General features: G+C 51.4%; 1 protein-coding gene and 1 long non-coding RNA gene across 3 annotated transcripts; both read right to left on the bottom strand.

Moving 5' to 3' along the window:
* Nucleotides 1-658: 658 nt before the first annotated feature.
* TLCD2 (TLC domain containing 2) lies at nucleotides 659-4,825 on the bottom strand. The gene is made up of 4 exons (XM_006184990.3): nucleotides 4,477-4,825; nucleotides 4,165-4,247; nucleotides 3,863-3,945; nucleotides 659-3,297 (listed from the first exon to the last, which is right to left on the bottom strand). Exons 1-4 carry the CDS (start codon nucleotides 4,650-4,652, stop codon nucleotides 2,845-2,847), a joined length of 795 nt encoding a protein of 264 aa, XP_006185052.1. The 5' UTR covers nucleotides 4,653-4,825; the 3' UTR covers nucleotides 659-2,844.
* Nucleotides 4,826-5,940: 1,115 nt separating this feature from the next.
* On the bottom strand, nucleotides 5,941-11,990 carry LOC106729644. Of its 2 annotated transcripts, XR_004311750.1 has the most exons (4): nucleotides 11,840-11,990; nucleotides 10,600-11,531; nucleotides 8,403-8,573; nucleotides 5,941-8,114 (listed from the first exon to the last, which is right to left on the bottom strand). It is a non-coding gene; the product is annotated as an uncharacterized LOC106729644 (long non-coding RNA). The 2 variants fall into 2 exon arrangements; XR_001366054.2 differs by lacking the exon at nucleotides 11,840-11,990 and having other exon boundaries at nucleotides 10,600-11,705.

The raw sequence follows: 11,990 nt of genomic DNA, 5'->3' as shown, positions 1-11,990 counted from the left end.
GATTCCTCCCATGAGTTTGTCACATCTTTTTTTTTTTTTTTTTTTTTGAAAGCTCAAGACAGTATTCTTGTTAACCAACGCATTTGGTTAAAATAGCAAATTGAGATTTGAAGATATTACTTCTATTAAGGACAAACTCTCAGACAGCATTCTGCTTTGTTTCTCTAACTTAGCTTCTATACCATTGCCTCTCCAGTTTTAGACTGATTACATTTAAACCCTCTTCTTATTTTCTGCCTGTGTTTCACTTCCAACTGTCACAGTTTCTCTTCATTCTTTTTTTTTAATTTTTAAAAATTGGTTTGTCCATCCATTCTATTTTTTAAATTTTTATTTATTATTTTTCATCTTTTTTTGGGGGGGTGTAATTAGGTTCTTCATTTATTTTTAATGGAGGTTCTGGGGGTTGAACCCAGGACCTCAGGCATCCTAGGCATGCACTCTACCACTGAGCTATACCCTTGCCCCCTCTCCTCATTCTTTATTTTTTAAAATTTTACTTTAATCTATTTTTATTGGTGGGGGAAGGTAATTAGGTTTACTTATTTATTTACTTTTAAAGGAGGTCCTGGGGATTGAACCCAGGACTTTTTGTATGCTTAGCATGTGCTCTATCACTTGAGCTACACCCTCCCCCCTCCTCATTCTTTTTTCCTCATTTTTCCTGCTTTGTGTCTTGGTTTTAACGACTCTCTGATGGGGATATCCCACAATGCCTCTCTCTCATTCCCCCCCAGCTCTATGGTGGTTTGTCCTCTCTCCATCTCTGTGTTCCTGTCTTCTCCCTGTTCCTTCCTCTGGATGTTGATTTCATCGTTCTGCCCTTCCCCCTACCCCTTTGTTTCTCTCTGTGATTCTCTTCAGTCCCTTATTCTTCTGTGTCAATTCACATCCCTGATTCTTACTTCTCATCTTCCTACCAGTCTCTGACTCTCAGTTCCTGTCAGCCCCTGCCTCTGTGTTTCGCACTGAGACCGTTTGTCCTTTGTCTTTCTGCCTCCAACTCAACATATTGTCTGCTTCTTCTGTCAATGAATCTTTCTATTGACTGCCTCTCCTCCACCTTCTGTCCTTCTGCTTCTCAGCTCCCCTGACTAATCCCCCTTGTCTCTATTTCCTCTCTCTCTCCTCTGGCTCTGCTAATCTATCAGCCACTATTACCTCTGTCTCTCTCTCGAGTCTGGTGGTTCCTCCTAGTCATTCACTCACACGCTTCCACTGTCTAGACTGTCTATACCTGTCACCTTTGGAGTCCCTTCCTGTCAGCCTCTATTTCTATTTTTCTTGTCCTCCATGTTTATGACCATTTAGCCAATTCTAGATGATTTTTGTTCTTCTCAGCGTTGATAGCAGATTTTCCTGATATTTCTGCCCAGGATTCTGTCTTGCCCTCCATCTTTCTTCATCTATGTCTCTTCTATGCAACAAATCTTTCTTTCTATCTGTCCTTCAACCTATATGTCTGCATCTCTCATTCCTTTTGTCTTTCTCTAGCTCAGCTTTTTTTTTAATTTTATCTTTTTTTATTTTCAATTTTTGTTGGGAGGAGGTTTATTTATTTATTTTTTACTTAATGGAGATACTGGGGATTGAACCCAGGACCTCATGCATGCTAGGCATGCACTCTACCACTGAACTATACCCTCCTCCCCCTCTAGCTCAGCTTTTTGACAGGATTTTTTGCTTTCATCTTCCTGTCTTTTGCTTTTGCTCAGGTATCTTTTCTGCGGATGATTAAAGGTTACTGATTTCTGTCCATTGTTTAATAGAATAGCAGCCTTAATCTGTTTACACTTCCCATAATCTGGAAGTTCTGCCTGAAGAAGGAAGGGGTCTTGTGTGACACACACACAACACACACACACACACACACACACACACACACACACACACACACACACACACACACAAACAATAGAAGCAGCAGAGGAGAAAGGGGAACTTGCAACAAATCCCAGAAGAGAGTCAAATATTCCTTAATTCCTCTGCAGCCAAGTGGAAGCCTTCCTTCATCTGCTTCTGCCTCTACCTTCATTCTTCCATTAATGTCTGGGTCTGGGAAGACCCTACTCCAGGCACCCAGATTGGGTGGTTGAGTTCCTGCTATGGCTCTGGACTTCATTACAGTTCTGAGAAAACAGACCTAGCCCTGTGCTCATTCCTCTAAGAATCTGTATTTCCTTTGAAAACATCAGAAGACACTAAAAACATTTAAAGGGAAGATGTTGCACACAGTAGGACTAGGGTTAAGTACAAACAGAATAGTATGGCTTTGAGAACCAAAAATATCACCAGCAATTGTTGTGGTCCGATTTCCTCTGTCTCTTGGCAACTGTTATGTCCATCCCTACTAGCTATACATAGAACCTGCTGTGCCCTCCGCCAACTGCCAAAATTTGGTTATAGGTGAGGTCGCTCTTCCCTCTGGTCCCACCCCTTCCTTACCAGAGCTCTTTGATCCTAGTGACTTCATCTTTCCTCATCTGTTCCTGTGCTAAAGCAAAGAGTTTCTGTTCCAACTGGCAGTTTCATCAGCTTCCTGCCTCCTACCACCCTTTATTGGTAGCACAGGCTTTAACCTCTTAAGTTAGTGTGCTGGAAAGGGCGGTCATCTGGTGATGGGATTCTGTTAACAATAGCCCAAGTTCCCAACCATCCATGAATATTAGTTCTTCTCAGATCCTAGGAATGGGGGAGGGATTGAGTTACCTGGAAGAGGAACTGAGATAACTGAAGATCTGGCCCAGTTCTTACCCCTGGGAGACTGTGCACTGAAGACAACCATCTCCTTGTCCTGGTCCTACCTCCCACAGGGCTGGCAGAAGAGGAGCCTGAGGCTCCTCTTCAGTCTCTCAGGCTGAGAGTGGAATCAACCCTGGTGACAGGCTCACCATCACAACATGTCCTGGTGCCCCTGGTTTCCTTGTGTCCAGGGATGGGTGGGTGGGGCCGAGATCGCAGGACATCACTGACTAGGATGCGGACACCCAGTGTGATGCTCATGGCACCCACAGTCACCAGTCCAGTTCCACCAAGGATGACCAGAGCAAGAGGCACCTGATGGTGTTGCCGGATTAGCCACAGACTCATCCACCCCAGTGGTACCAGGCGGAAGACAGCTAGGGTAGCCAGAGTGGCCCAGCTAGTCACGCTGAAGGCCAGGGATGGGGCCTGGTGAGAAAGCAGCAGCAGCTTTCGTAGGTGCAGGCAGGTGGAGTTCAGCTCCAGGAGCAAAGACACCACAGAGAAGCCCACGTAGTGGCCAGACAGAATGGCAGTGCTGAGGCAGCTCACTACCTGGAGAGCCGAGGTCAGAGGTCAGAGGACCTTCCATGACTTACCTTCCATCATGTCCCAATATCTCAGTCCTTGACAGGGGCTCCTAAGGATTTTGTGGGCCCCCCCCCCCCAAACCCAACCTTCAGGCTTACCCTTAATAGTAGGGGCCTGAATGACCTTGAAACAATCCTTCCATAGAACTGAAACTGCTTTGGCCAGGAGGCTTTCTGCCCTGGAGCTGCAGCAACTGTGTGGAACCCCCTCGAACTTCTATTCCTGTGTTTTCACTCCCCATCCCCAGTCTCTATACTGGGGTTCCACCTCTCAGAAAAGCTCCATAGTCAACATTTCTGCAATCGGTTGGACAACTGTGGGAATCCAATCTCTTTAGGCAGTGTTCAGACTCCCAGCTGTGGCCAGCAGTCAGTCCTCTCCCCCCAAATTCAGCCCAAGGTTGGGAAGACAATGCACCAGCTAGGGTCAGAAACTCTCTGGGAAGTCATAGGACAGAAAGCTGATGAGAGATTGGGGACCCCAGGCTGGGGATGCCTCCTTTCATGTCTTGCCTCTCCCCAAGTCTCACCACCAAATGGTGACAGAGAAGTTCCCAGGCCTGACCCAATGTCTGGTTCCACAGCATGTCTGCTCCATCAGCCAGGAAATAACCTGTGGGCAAGGAGGGGAGGGTGGTGTTAGACTTTGCCCAAACCAGTTTACAGTCTGGAGAGGAATCTCCATCTCCTTTCCTTAGCTCTCTAGTTTCCTTCGGCAAGGCTGTCAGAAACATTTAACCCCTGCAGGGACCGGAAGGGGAAGGAGACCTGGAATTACCGTTGGAAGGTTACCCCTCACCCCAAATCGGTCCAGCCTTCCCTTCAGACTCACCCACAGATACAGCCACCAGCGCCAGGGCCCAGGGTGGGTGGCCATGAATCGGGTCCGCGGCCATCTGAGGGTACAGTGACAGCCTGGAGGAGACGAGGGAGCCACAGTCAGCGTCTGAGCAGACCCGGATTCCGTTCTTCCGCTGTGGACTGATCCACACCGCCCACCTATGAACATCCCCACCCTAGTCTCAAGACTCTTAAGATCTCATATTGATTGTAAAGGTGCCCGCCGGGTGTTCTAATCTCAGCCTTCCACTCCACTCCCTCATCCTCACCATGGTGCCCCCAAACCTTTATCTAAATCCCGCACCCGAGCAGCGCCCCGGCCCCCGTCAGCAGGCTGTGCACCAGGGAGACACAGATGTTCCGCCACTTCCAACGGTCCTGGGCAGCAGATCCCGGCGTGGGCAGCAACTGTAACCCCCAGTGCAGCCCCCGGAAGGCGGCGAAGGAGGCACCGGTCACGAGGAGCCCGGAGGGCTCCATGTCCTGGCGGGAGGGCTAGGTCCTGATGGGTCCCTGGGGCCCCTGAGCTCTCAGCCAACGCCCCCTGCGGGGACTGTGAACCGGCTTCCGGCCAAGGCTGGGTCCCTGGGCTCTCCCGCCCGCCCCGCCTTTGGAATCGGCTTTAACTTTTCCAGGGCTCGTCCACGCCCCCAGCCCTCGGCTGGGCGGTGATTGGAGCAGCGGTGGGGCCACCGCCCCTGGAGCCACAGCAACCGATCGCGACCCGCCCTAGCGGGCGATGGCGGGTAGAGGGCTCCCGGGGATCAAGACTGCAGCGGAGCTCATGGGGGCTTTCTGGGATGTCGATAGGGGTCTTCCCCAACCTCTTGTGTCCCGAACTTCTCGCAAATCCAGAAATGGGTCGCAAATCTCAGCTGACACTCCCAGAGTCCCAGCCCCATTAACTTTCACCGCCTCTGCCTGCTCTAACCTCTCACCTGCTGGTCCTCCTACCCACCCTATCTACCCACGCAGCCCTGAACTTAAGAGGCCAGAGCAAACCCACTCCCAATTGCTTAAACCTCCCGGCCGCTCTGCTCCGCACCCCACCCTCGTCTCAGGAGGAGGAGCACCTCGCTTCCTTGGAGCTACCGCTTCCCGAAGTTTCCAGACCTTTAACACATCCTGGCAACCCTATAACTCCAGGAGTCCTGTCCTTTCACTTAGTAACTCTCATAGGGAACAACAGCTCCCATTTTGGAGAAGAGATCCACTGGGAATTCCTCCCCTAACCTCTTTCGGGGGCCCTACAGAGAAGCCTTATTATTAGGAAGGGGAGGCAAAAGGGAACCATTCAGTCCTATAGTCTTGAAAAGCACCTCTCCCCCAGGGCTTGGTATCTGTGTGTGGGGATGAGACTATTTCTACCAATCTGGGAGGCAAGGAAGGTCACACAGGGTCACCTCAAGATTGGGGCAGAAGCAAAGAGAAAAACAAAGACTCATCTTGCTTTCAGCAACAGCACTGTTAGGATTCTAGAATCTTTCATCCTTGGAGGAGGAAGATTTTCTTCTCCCGAAGAGTAACAGGTTTTCAGTGTTTTCCTTCTGTCTTTCTCCACTCCACACCTCTTTAGAGGTCACCAATTCAGAGAGGAGCTGTTGCCTGTACAGGAGAGGGTGAATTCCAGCTACTCCCAAAGAATGAAATTCATAAACCAATACATCTCTTTCAAACATCTCACAACCCCCTTCCTCCACCAAAACCCCAGTAAGTCCATGGGGCTGGCGGTATCCCTGCATTCTTCCACATCTTTTAAAAATAACACTGATTCTCTTAAATTTTATTTATTATATGAAAGCCATACACAATTACTGTAGAAAATTTGGCAATTACAGAGAAACCAAAGAGGAAAATTACAATGACTTTATTCCACCCTCCAAAGATAACCACTGTTATTAACAATTTGGAGTACGTCCTCAGTTTTTTCTTTAAACTGCTTTATGTATACAAGTATACATCCATATTTTAAAAAAACCAAAACTGAGATTACAGAATACACACCATTTTTATAACCTTTTTAATATTCAAAGAGCATTTTTCTTTCCAGTCAAATGTTCTTCTATGTGACTTTAAATGGCTGTGCAGTACTCTACCATCTGGATGGATATACAATAACTTACTTAAGCAATCCCCTCTTGCAAATTTTCATTGCAGCAGCAAAGAAATGAATTCCCAACCAGATAGTTGCTTCCTATTTTTCTCAACTGCAATGCTGGGATGAACATCTTATAACTAATCTTTATTTTCTTAGGATAAATTCCCAAATGTAGAATGACTAGGTCAAAGGCCATGGAACTTTTAAGATGTTTGATACATATTACCAAACTGACATCAGTAAGGCTGTATCAGTTTGTATCCCCATATGCAATATATGGGAGTGTTATTTTAGTACTCCTTTTGCCAATAACTGGGTCTTATTTTTTGTTATAGTTTGCTACCAGAAAAATGCTTTCAGCTATATTTGCCTCTGTAATTACTAATGAAGCATACATTTTTCCCCCAGGGTTTTATCCATTTGAATTTCTTTTCTGAATTTTCTGTGTATGTCCTTTCACAGCTGGTTCTTGCTCCTGGAGGGTACTTATATAAAAATTACAGGGTGGGGGAGAGGTGGAAGCAGGAGAATGAAGCCAAGGACACTTTAATACAGTCTCACATCTCAGGGAGGCAGAAAGACTGGAGACAAATGGAGAATGAAGTAGATGGCTGGAAGCTTGTCCTCGATGGAGGCTGGCTGTCCTGGGATGGTCCTGGCCTTTATGAGCCCTCTCTCAGGATGCCCAGACAGGACCCTGTGTTCTCCAGAACTGGTCCTTCACTGGTCTTCTGCCTGCCTCTGTGTTCCCAGGCTGCTCTTCCTCATTTCTGCTCCATGATGGGTGAGGATGGCAGAGCCACATACCAAAGGCTGGATGGATACACTGTAGCCAGCAAAGCGAGGAGGGGAAGAAAGGAGGGAAGCAATGTCCGGGGACAGAGTGATCTTTGTTGCAGCCGACGAGTAGACTCAGTCTACCCACCTCCCTCTACCGCAGTCCCACTCACATCCAGCTTAGGCTGCAGAAGGGTGGATTCAATGATCTACTCCCTCCTAAATCTGTTTCTCATAAATGGAGAATAGGACCCAGCTCCCTGTACAACTCCTGTCCCCAAACAGAACAAACAGCTCCCTATAACCCCTGAACTCGGTCGCCTTCAGGAAGGGAGCCTTGGCCAAGGCTAAACCACATCAGAGCCTGAGCCTGAGAAGGAGATTAGATCAGGAGCCGTGGGTGGCAAGTTTACAATGCCTGATTCCCCCAAATGGGTCACATCCTATTACCCATCTTCCCCTGGCTGCTGGAGGGGAGAATTTCCTGCCTGCACAGGCTTGAGCTGAGTCTCACACACTATCCAAGAAAGTGAAGTGAAGGAAGAGAGCAGAGGCAGCTGGAACCCCATCAGGGGCTGCAGTTCTGCTTTGGGAGGCAGGGGAAGCCTGGGCCACCTTCACATGGTAGGCAGTCAATGCAGAGAATGAGCTCCCACCAACATCTTGCATTGGTCTAGCCCTAGCCCCTCCCTCAACTCCCTCCACACCCTACCCCCCTGCTCCTGGGGATCTATACAGGGATGGGGGAAGGGCAATAGCTTAAGACGTGAAAAGCTGTTTTGTTCCCACCCACAGGGAGAGTAGAGTCCAGGCTCTGAGTCTGCACAAGGGCTTCTGATTTCCTCATGCATGCTCAACTGTGTGATTTCCCCCTCACAGGTGGAGAAGCTGAGACAGGAGGTCTAAGGGTCTCCCACAGACGTGAGTATCCCTGAATCTAGAGTCTGGGCCAGACCAAGGAAACATGGAAAAAGTAAGAGCAGGGGCAGGGGACCACTCAGATGGGTGTCTCAGTATGACCTTTGCCCTGAAGAGGAAACTTCCTTTGGGATTTCACCCGGAAAGACCTGTAGAAAAAAATGGGGGACGAGGAAGGAAGGAGGGTCAAGAAAGACATCTGGTAAAGGGGTAGACAGGGTTTTCTTGGCTCCACTTTCTCCCACTGTCACACAAAGACCAACTAACCCTGGGCAGTCAGAGCCATCTATTCCCCAGTTCAGCCAGAGTCTCTAATCTGAAATTTTCTCTCTTGCTGGGTCAATCTGGGTGAAGGTTCTCCAACTGAATAGGGTTCCCTTTCCCAAAAGGTATCATCACTCTCGCTGTTCAGACCTTCCCAGCCCGAGTTCTGTCACCTTCCAGGTGAGGGGGAAAGCAGCTCCTTCTCCTCTTCCTCCTCCTCCTCGAAGCCAGGGGCAGAGGGCAACAGTTCTTCAACTGGCAGCTTTAGCTGGGTCAGGACATAAAGCTTGCCACTGAAGAACTACTGCGGCTCAGCCAGGTGAGGATGTGGGAGGTACAGCTTCCTAAAGGGAAAGGAAAGAAAAATGGGAAAGATCTGAGCAGGGCCATGTCACAGGGACACTGCCCCAGTGGCATCAAAGTCCAGTCCCGGCAGATGTTCAACCTTCTAATAAGGGTTCTTGGCTCTGACCTGGCCCTTCAGTAGAGACAAGAGATAGCTCTAAACCTACTTCCTTGCTCCTCTTTCCAGAACTGAAGGCTATAGAAACCCAGATCTGCTCTCACTCCCTCCTCTGGCCCCAGCTACTCACAGAGGCCCCCAGCCTCCTCAGCACTGAGAGAGGGCAGGACCTGGGACCCTGGACACACCCCACCAGTCATCCAGGTATTAGGTAAGAAGTTGTACCTCTGGTCCAGAACTGTAAGTTCGGGGATCAGCCCAACTGACTTGTTCCCAGGGAGTTCAGCTGGTAGGGTTTTGGGGGCCTACATCTGGGGAAGAGTAAGGAAGGGAGGAGGTCTAGAGTTTGGAAGAAGGTCAGCAGAGGCTCCTGGGACTGTGAGGAGAAGACAGGGGACCAGAGGCTGGAGGAGAGGGAGGTACAGGCAGGGTGGTTGGGCAGCTTCCCCAGGACTCTCAAATGCCAGGCATTCCGCTTGCGCATTCCGGGTACATCTGGTATGAATTCCAGGCTGTCTGCCGGCCCCTCCATGTCTGAACTTTGTTCCAAGTTCCAAGCCCCGCCCCCACAGTTCCAACGCATGAATCAGCAGGAAAAGCCGGGCCCTGCAGCATGGCCCAGGGAGGGGGCTGGGGGCGTGGCAGGCTTGAGGGCTGTGAGCTGGGGAGGGTGGGTCTGTGCTGACGCTCAGTCCAAGGGCATGGCCCACGAGAGTGTAAGGGGCCAAAGTGGTCTTGCTTTGAAATTTCTATACAAAGAGGGTAAGAAAGATTAGGGTGGGAGGTTTTCAAATTACAAAACCCTCTTGGGAAGCATGAACTTTGTGGTATCTTCCTTCTCCTAGGTGACCAGTCCAACTCCTTCCCACTCCTCTGTCTGAGCAGGCTCTTTTCAACTCAAAGGACTCAGCTGCTGCTGAGAGTCTGTGCCAAGCAGGTGCCCTTGGCTGCAGGGCGGGGTGGGCCCAGGGCACTGACCCTCTGACCAGCTGCTCCATCAACCCCTTGGCACCCTGACAACTCCTAGCTCAGTCTGACAGCCAGGATGACAGGCCAAATGAGTTGGAGGCTGGAACTAGGGCCGGAGGGAGGTGGGGGCGATAGCCTAGCCAGAGGCCACGGGGAGGGGCCAAGAGTTGGCCGGGAGGTGGGGAGAGAGGGAGCCCAATGATGACTAACCCAGGCGCCCCACCCAGCCAGCCGGCTTCCCAGGCGGTCAGGGCCAGGCCTGGGCTAGGGGCCCCACAACCGGACAGGCTGGGGGGAGGTGCAGAGGTGACCTTCTCTCGGCCCAAAACGACCAGTTAGGCTGGGGAGGGGGGGCGGTTAGAGTTTCCAGGCTCTCCTCCTGCCCGCTCCCACACCAACCGCGGTGAAACCCTAACCTTTGGGTTGCATAAGGCGCCGGCACCACCGCCCCCTACTCCTCTCCCCTTCCCCCTTACATAACATCCCCTGGAGGGAAGGAGAGGAGGGCCCGGCCCGCCCAGAGACCCCTTCCCTGCCAGGGCGCTCTACTGGCCCTGACCCAATGAGTGCCGGTAGAGGCAAAGCACCTCCCCGCTCCCCACCCCATCCAAATCCTCCCCAAGCCGTGAGGCCGGCTCCGGTATCCTCGGCCCAGAGGGCGCCGAGGTTAGCTGCCTCCAGCCCTCCGGCCCCTCGTCTTCCTCCCAGCTACTCTGCAAAACCTTCTGCTATGACTACTATCCCGGACTCTTTCTTTAAATCTCCTGACACACTACTCCAGCCAGTCCAGACCCCTCTCCCCCGGAGCGCCCCAGCCCCCGCCGCCCCCTCTCCCCTCCCCCGGAAGGGCAGGGTGTGGCCGTCAAGACCTTACTCTCCCCCATTACCCCATTAGCACAGTTCCCTCCTGTGCAGTCGGGACCCCAGCTCACACCCACCTGGTGCTGGGTGGGGGGTTGTTGAAGGTAGGGGAGCAAATCAGTGCGTCCGTCCCCCACGGCCGGCGGCGCTGTCTCTTCCCAGCGCCCAGCACACACCGGCTCCAGTCTCCGATCAGCTGGCGGCGTCGTGACGCACAAGCTGCGATTGCACCGCCCAGGGCCAATCACCGCCCACTGCTGGGCAGCGTGACCACACCCACTCGGGGGCGCCAGCGCTTCGCCCTGGTCCCGCCTCCCCGACCGCCTTAGCTCTGATTGGCAAGGAGACCACCCCTTTGCCTAGCGGAATTGTGCTAAGCCACGCCCACCAACTTGTGATCTGGCCAATAGGTGAAAAGGCGTGGCACAGTCCTCCGCCTAGGCTACTTGCTTAGAAGAGCGCTACGTCAAAGCCGAGTCCTAAAAAGCAGTAGGAAGTAAAGGCGTGTGTGTTTGCAGTGCATACTGGTCAATGTAGTTCCCGGTCTGAAATCTCGCTCCCAGAATCCAGCGCGCTCTGTGAGTTGGCATTTTTAAACGGTTCTCCGAATCCATCCTGGCGAAGTCCTTAAAGGGCTACAGCCCCTCCTTTCTGGAGCCGTGAGTGGTTCTTTTCGACAACTCCAAAACGGATTCGCTGACCTCTGCAGCAGGAGATAGCTCTCTAAGGAAAGGTTGAGCAGGAGAAGCAACAGGAGTGAGCAGACCTGATGGTGGTAATCAGCCCTCAGGGCAGCAGGCTCTTCCTTTGGAATGACTCGTGAGGGCTTTTGTGGGAGGACTGCGCACCTCGTCTGGTCGCAGCATTCACTAGAGCGATCTAGTCCACCCCTCCTGGGAGGGCCCTTCCAAAACAGAGGAGACTTTTCTTGTGGAAGATTTCTCAGTCGCAGAGAGAGAGCCGCCCAAGCAGCAGCTTCCTAACGAAAGATTTATAGCACGGTCTTCACCTGAGGGTAGTAGGAACACTTATGGTTAGAAACTAGGAGCCGGGCCGAAGTGCAACTGGTCAGCAACCCCGTCCTCTACCTAATACCCACATTCTGTCCCGCCCTCTAGAAGCTTTTCACTGACTCAGGCCTACTTAGGGAAGAGATTCCAAAGGTGTAGACCAATGAGGAAGCTGCTCTTTCCCCAGAAGCCAATCGGAGACTAGGGGGGGGGGTGGGAAATGGGGAAAAAAAAACCCGGAAAAGAACCCAATGACTTGGCAAAAGCTGTCGAACCGCTTATTTAAAGGAGCAAGTCTGAGACCCACCCGACTTCTTCACTCCCTCCTCTCCACCACCACCACCAAAGAGCAACGTGTGGACAGGCATCCGTGACTTTTCCATAAGCTTCCAACTGAGGGTGAAGGTAACAGCCTGGAGTGTGAGACAGTTCCTTCCGTATTAAAGACATCCTCCACC

The sequence above is a fragment of the Camelus ferus genome, chromosome 16 (genome assembly GCF_009834535.1).
Source record: "Camelus ferus isolate YT-003-E chromosome 16, BCGSAC_Cfer_1.0, whole genome shotgun sequence".
Classification (NCBI taxonomy): Eukaryota; Metazoa; Chordata; class Mammalia; order Artiodactyla; family Camelidae; genus Camelus; species Camelus ferus.
The sequence above is the reverse complement of the archived record's forward strand: the minus strand, read 5'-3'. Positions and strand labels throughout refer to the sequence as shown.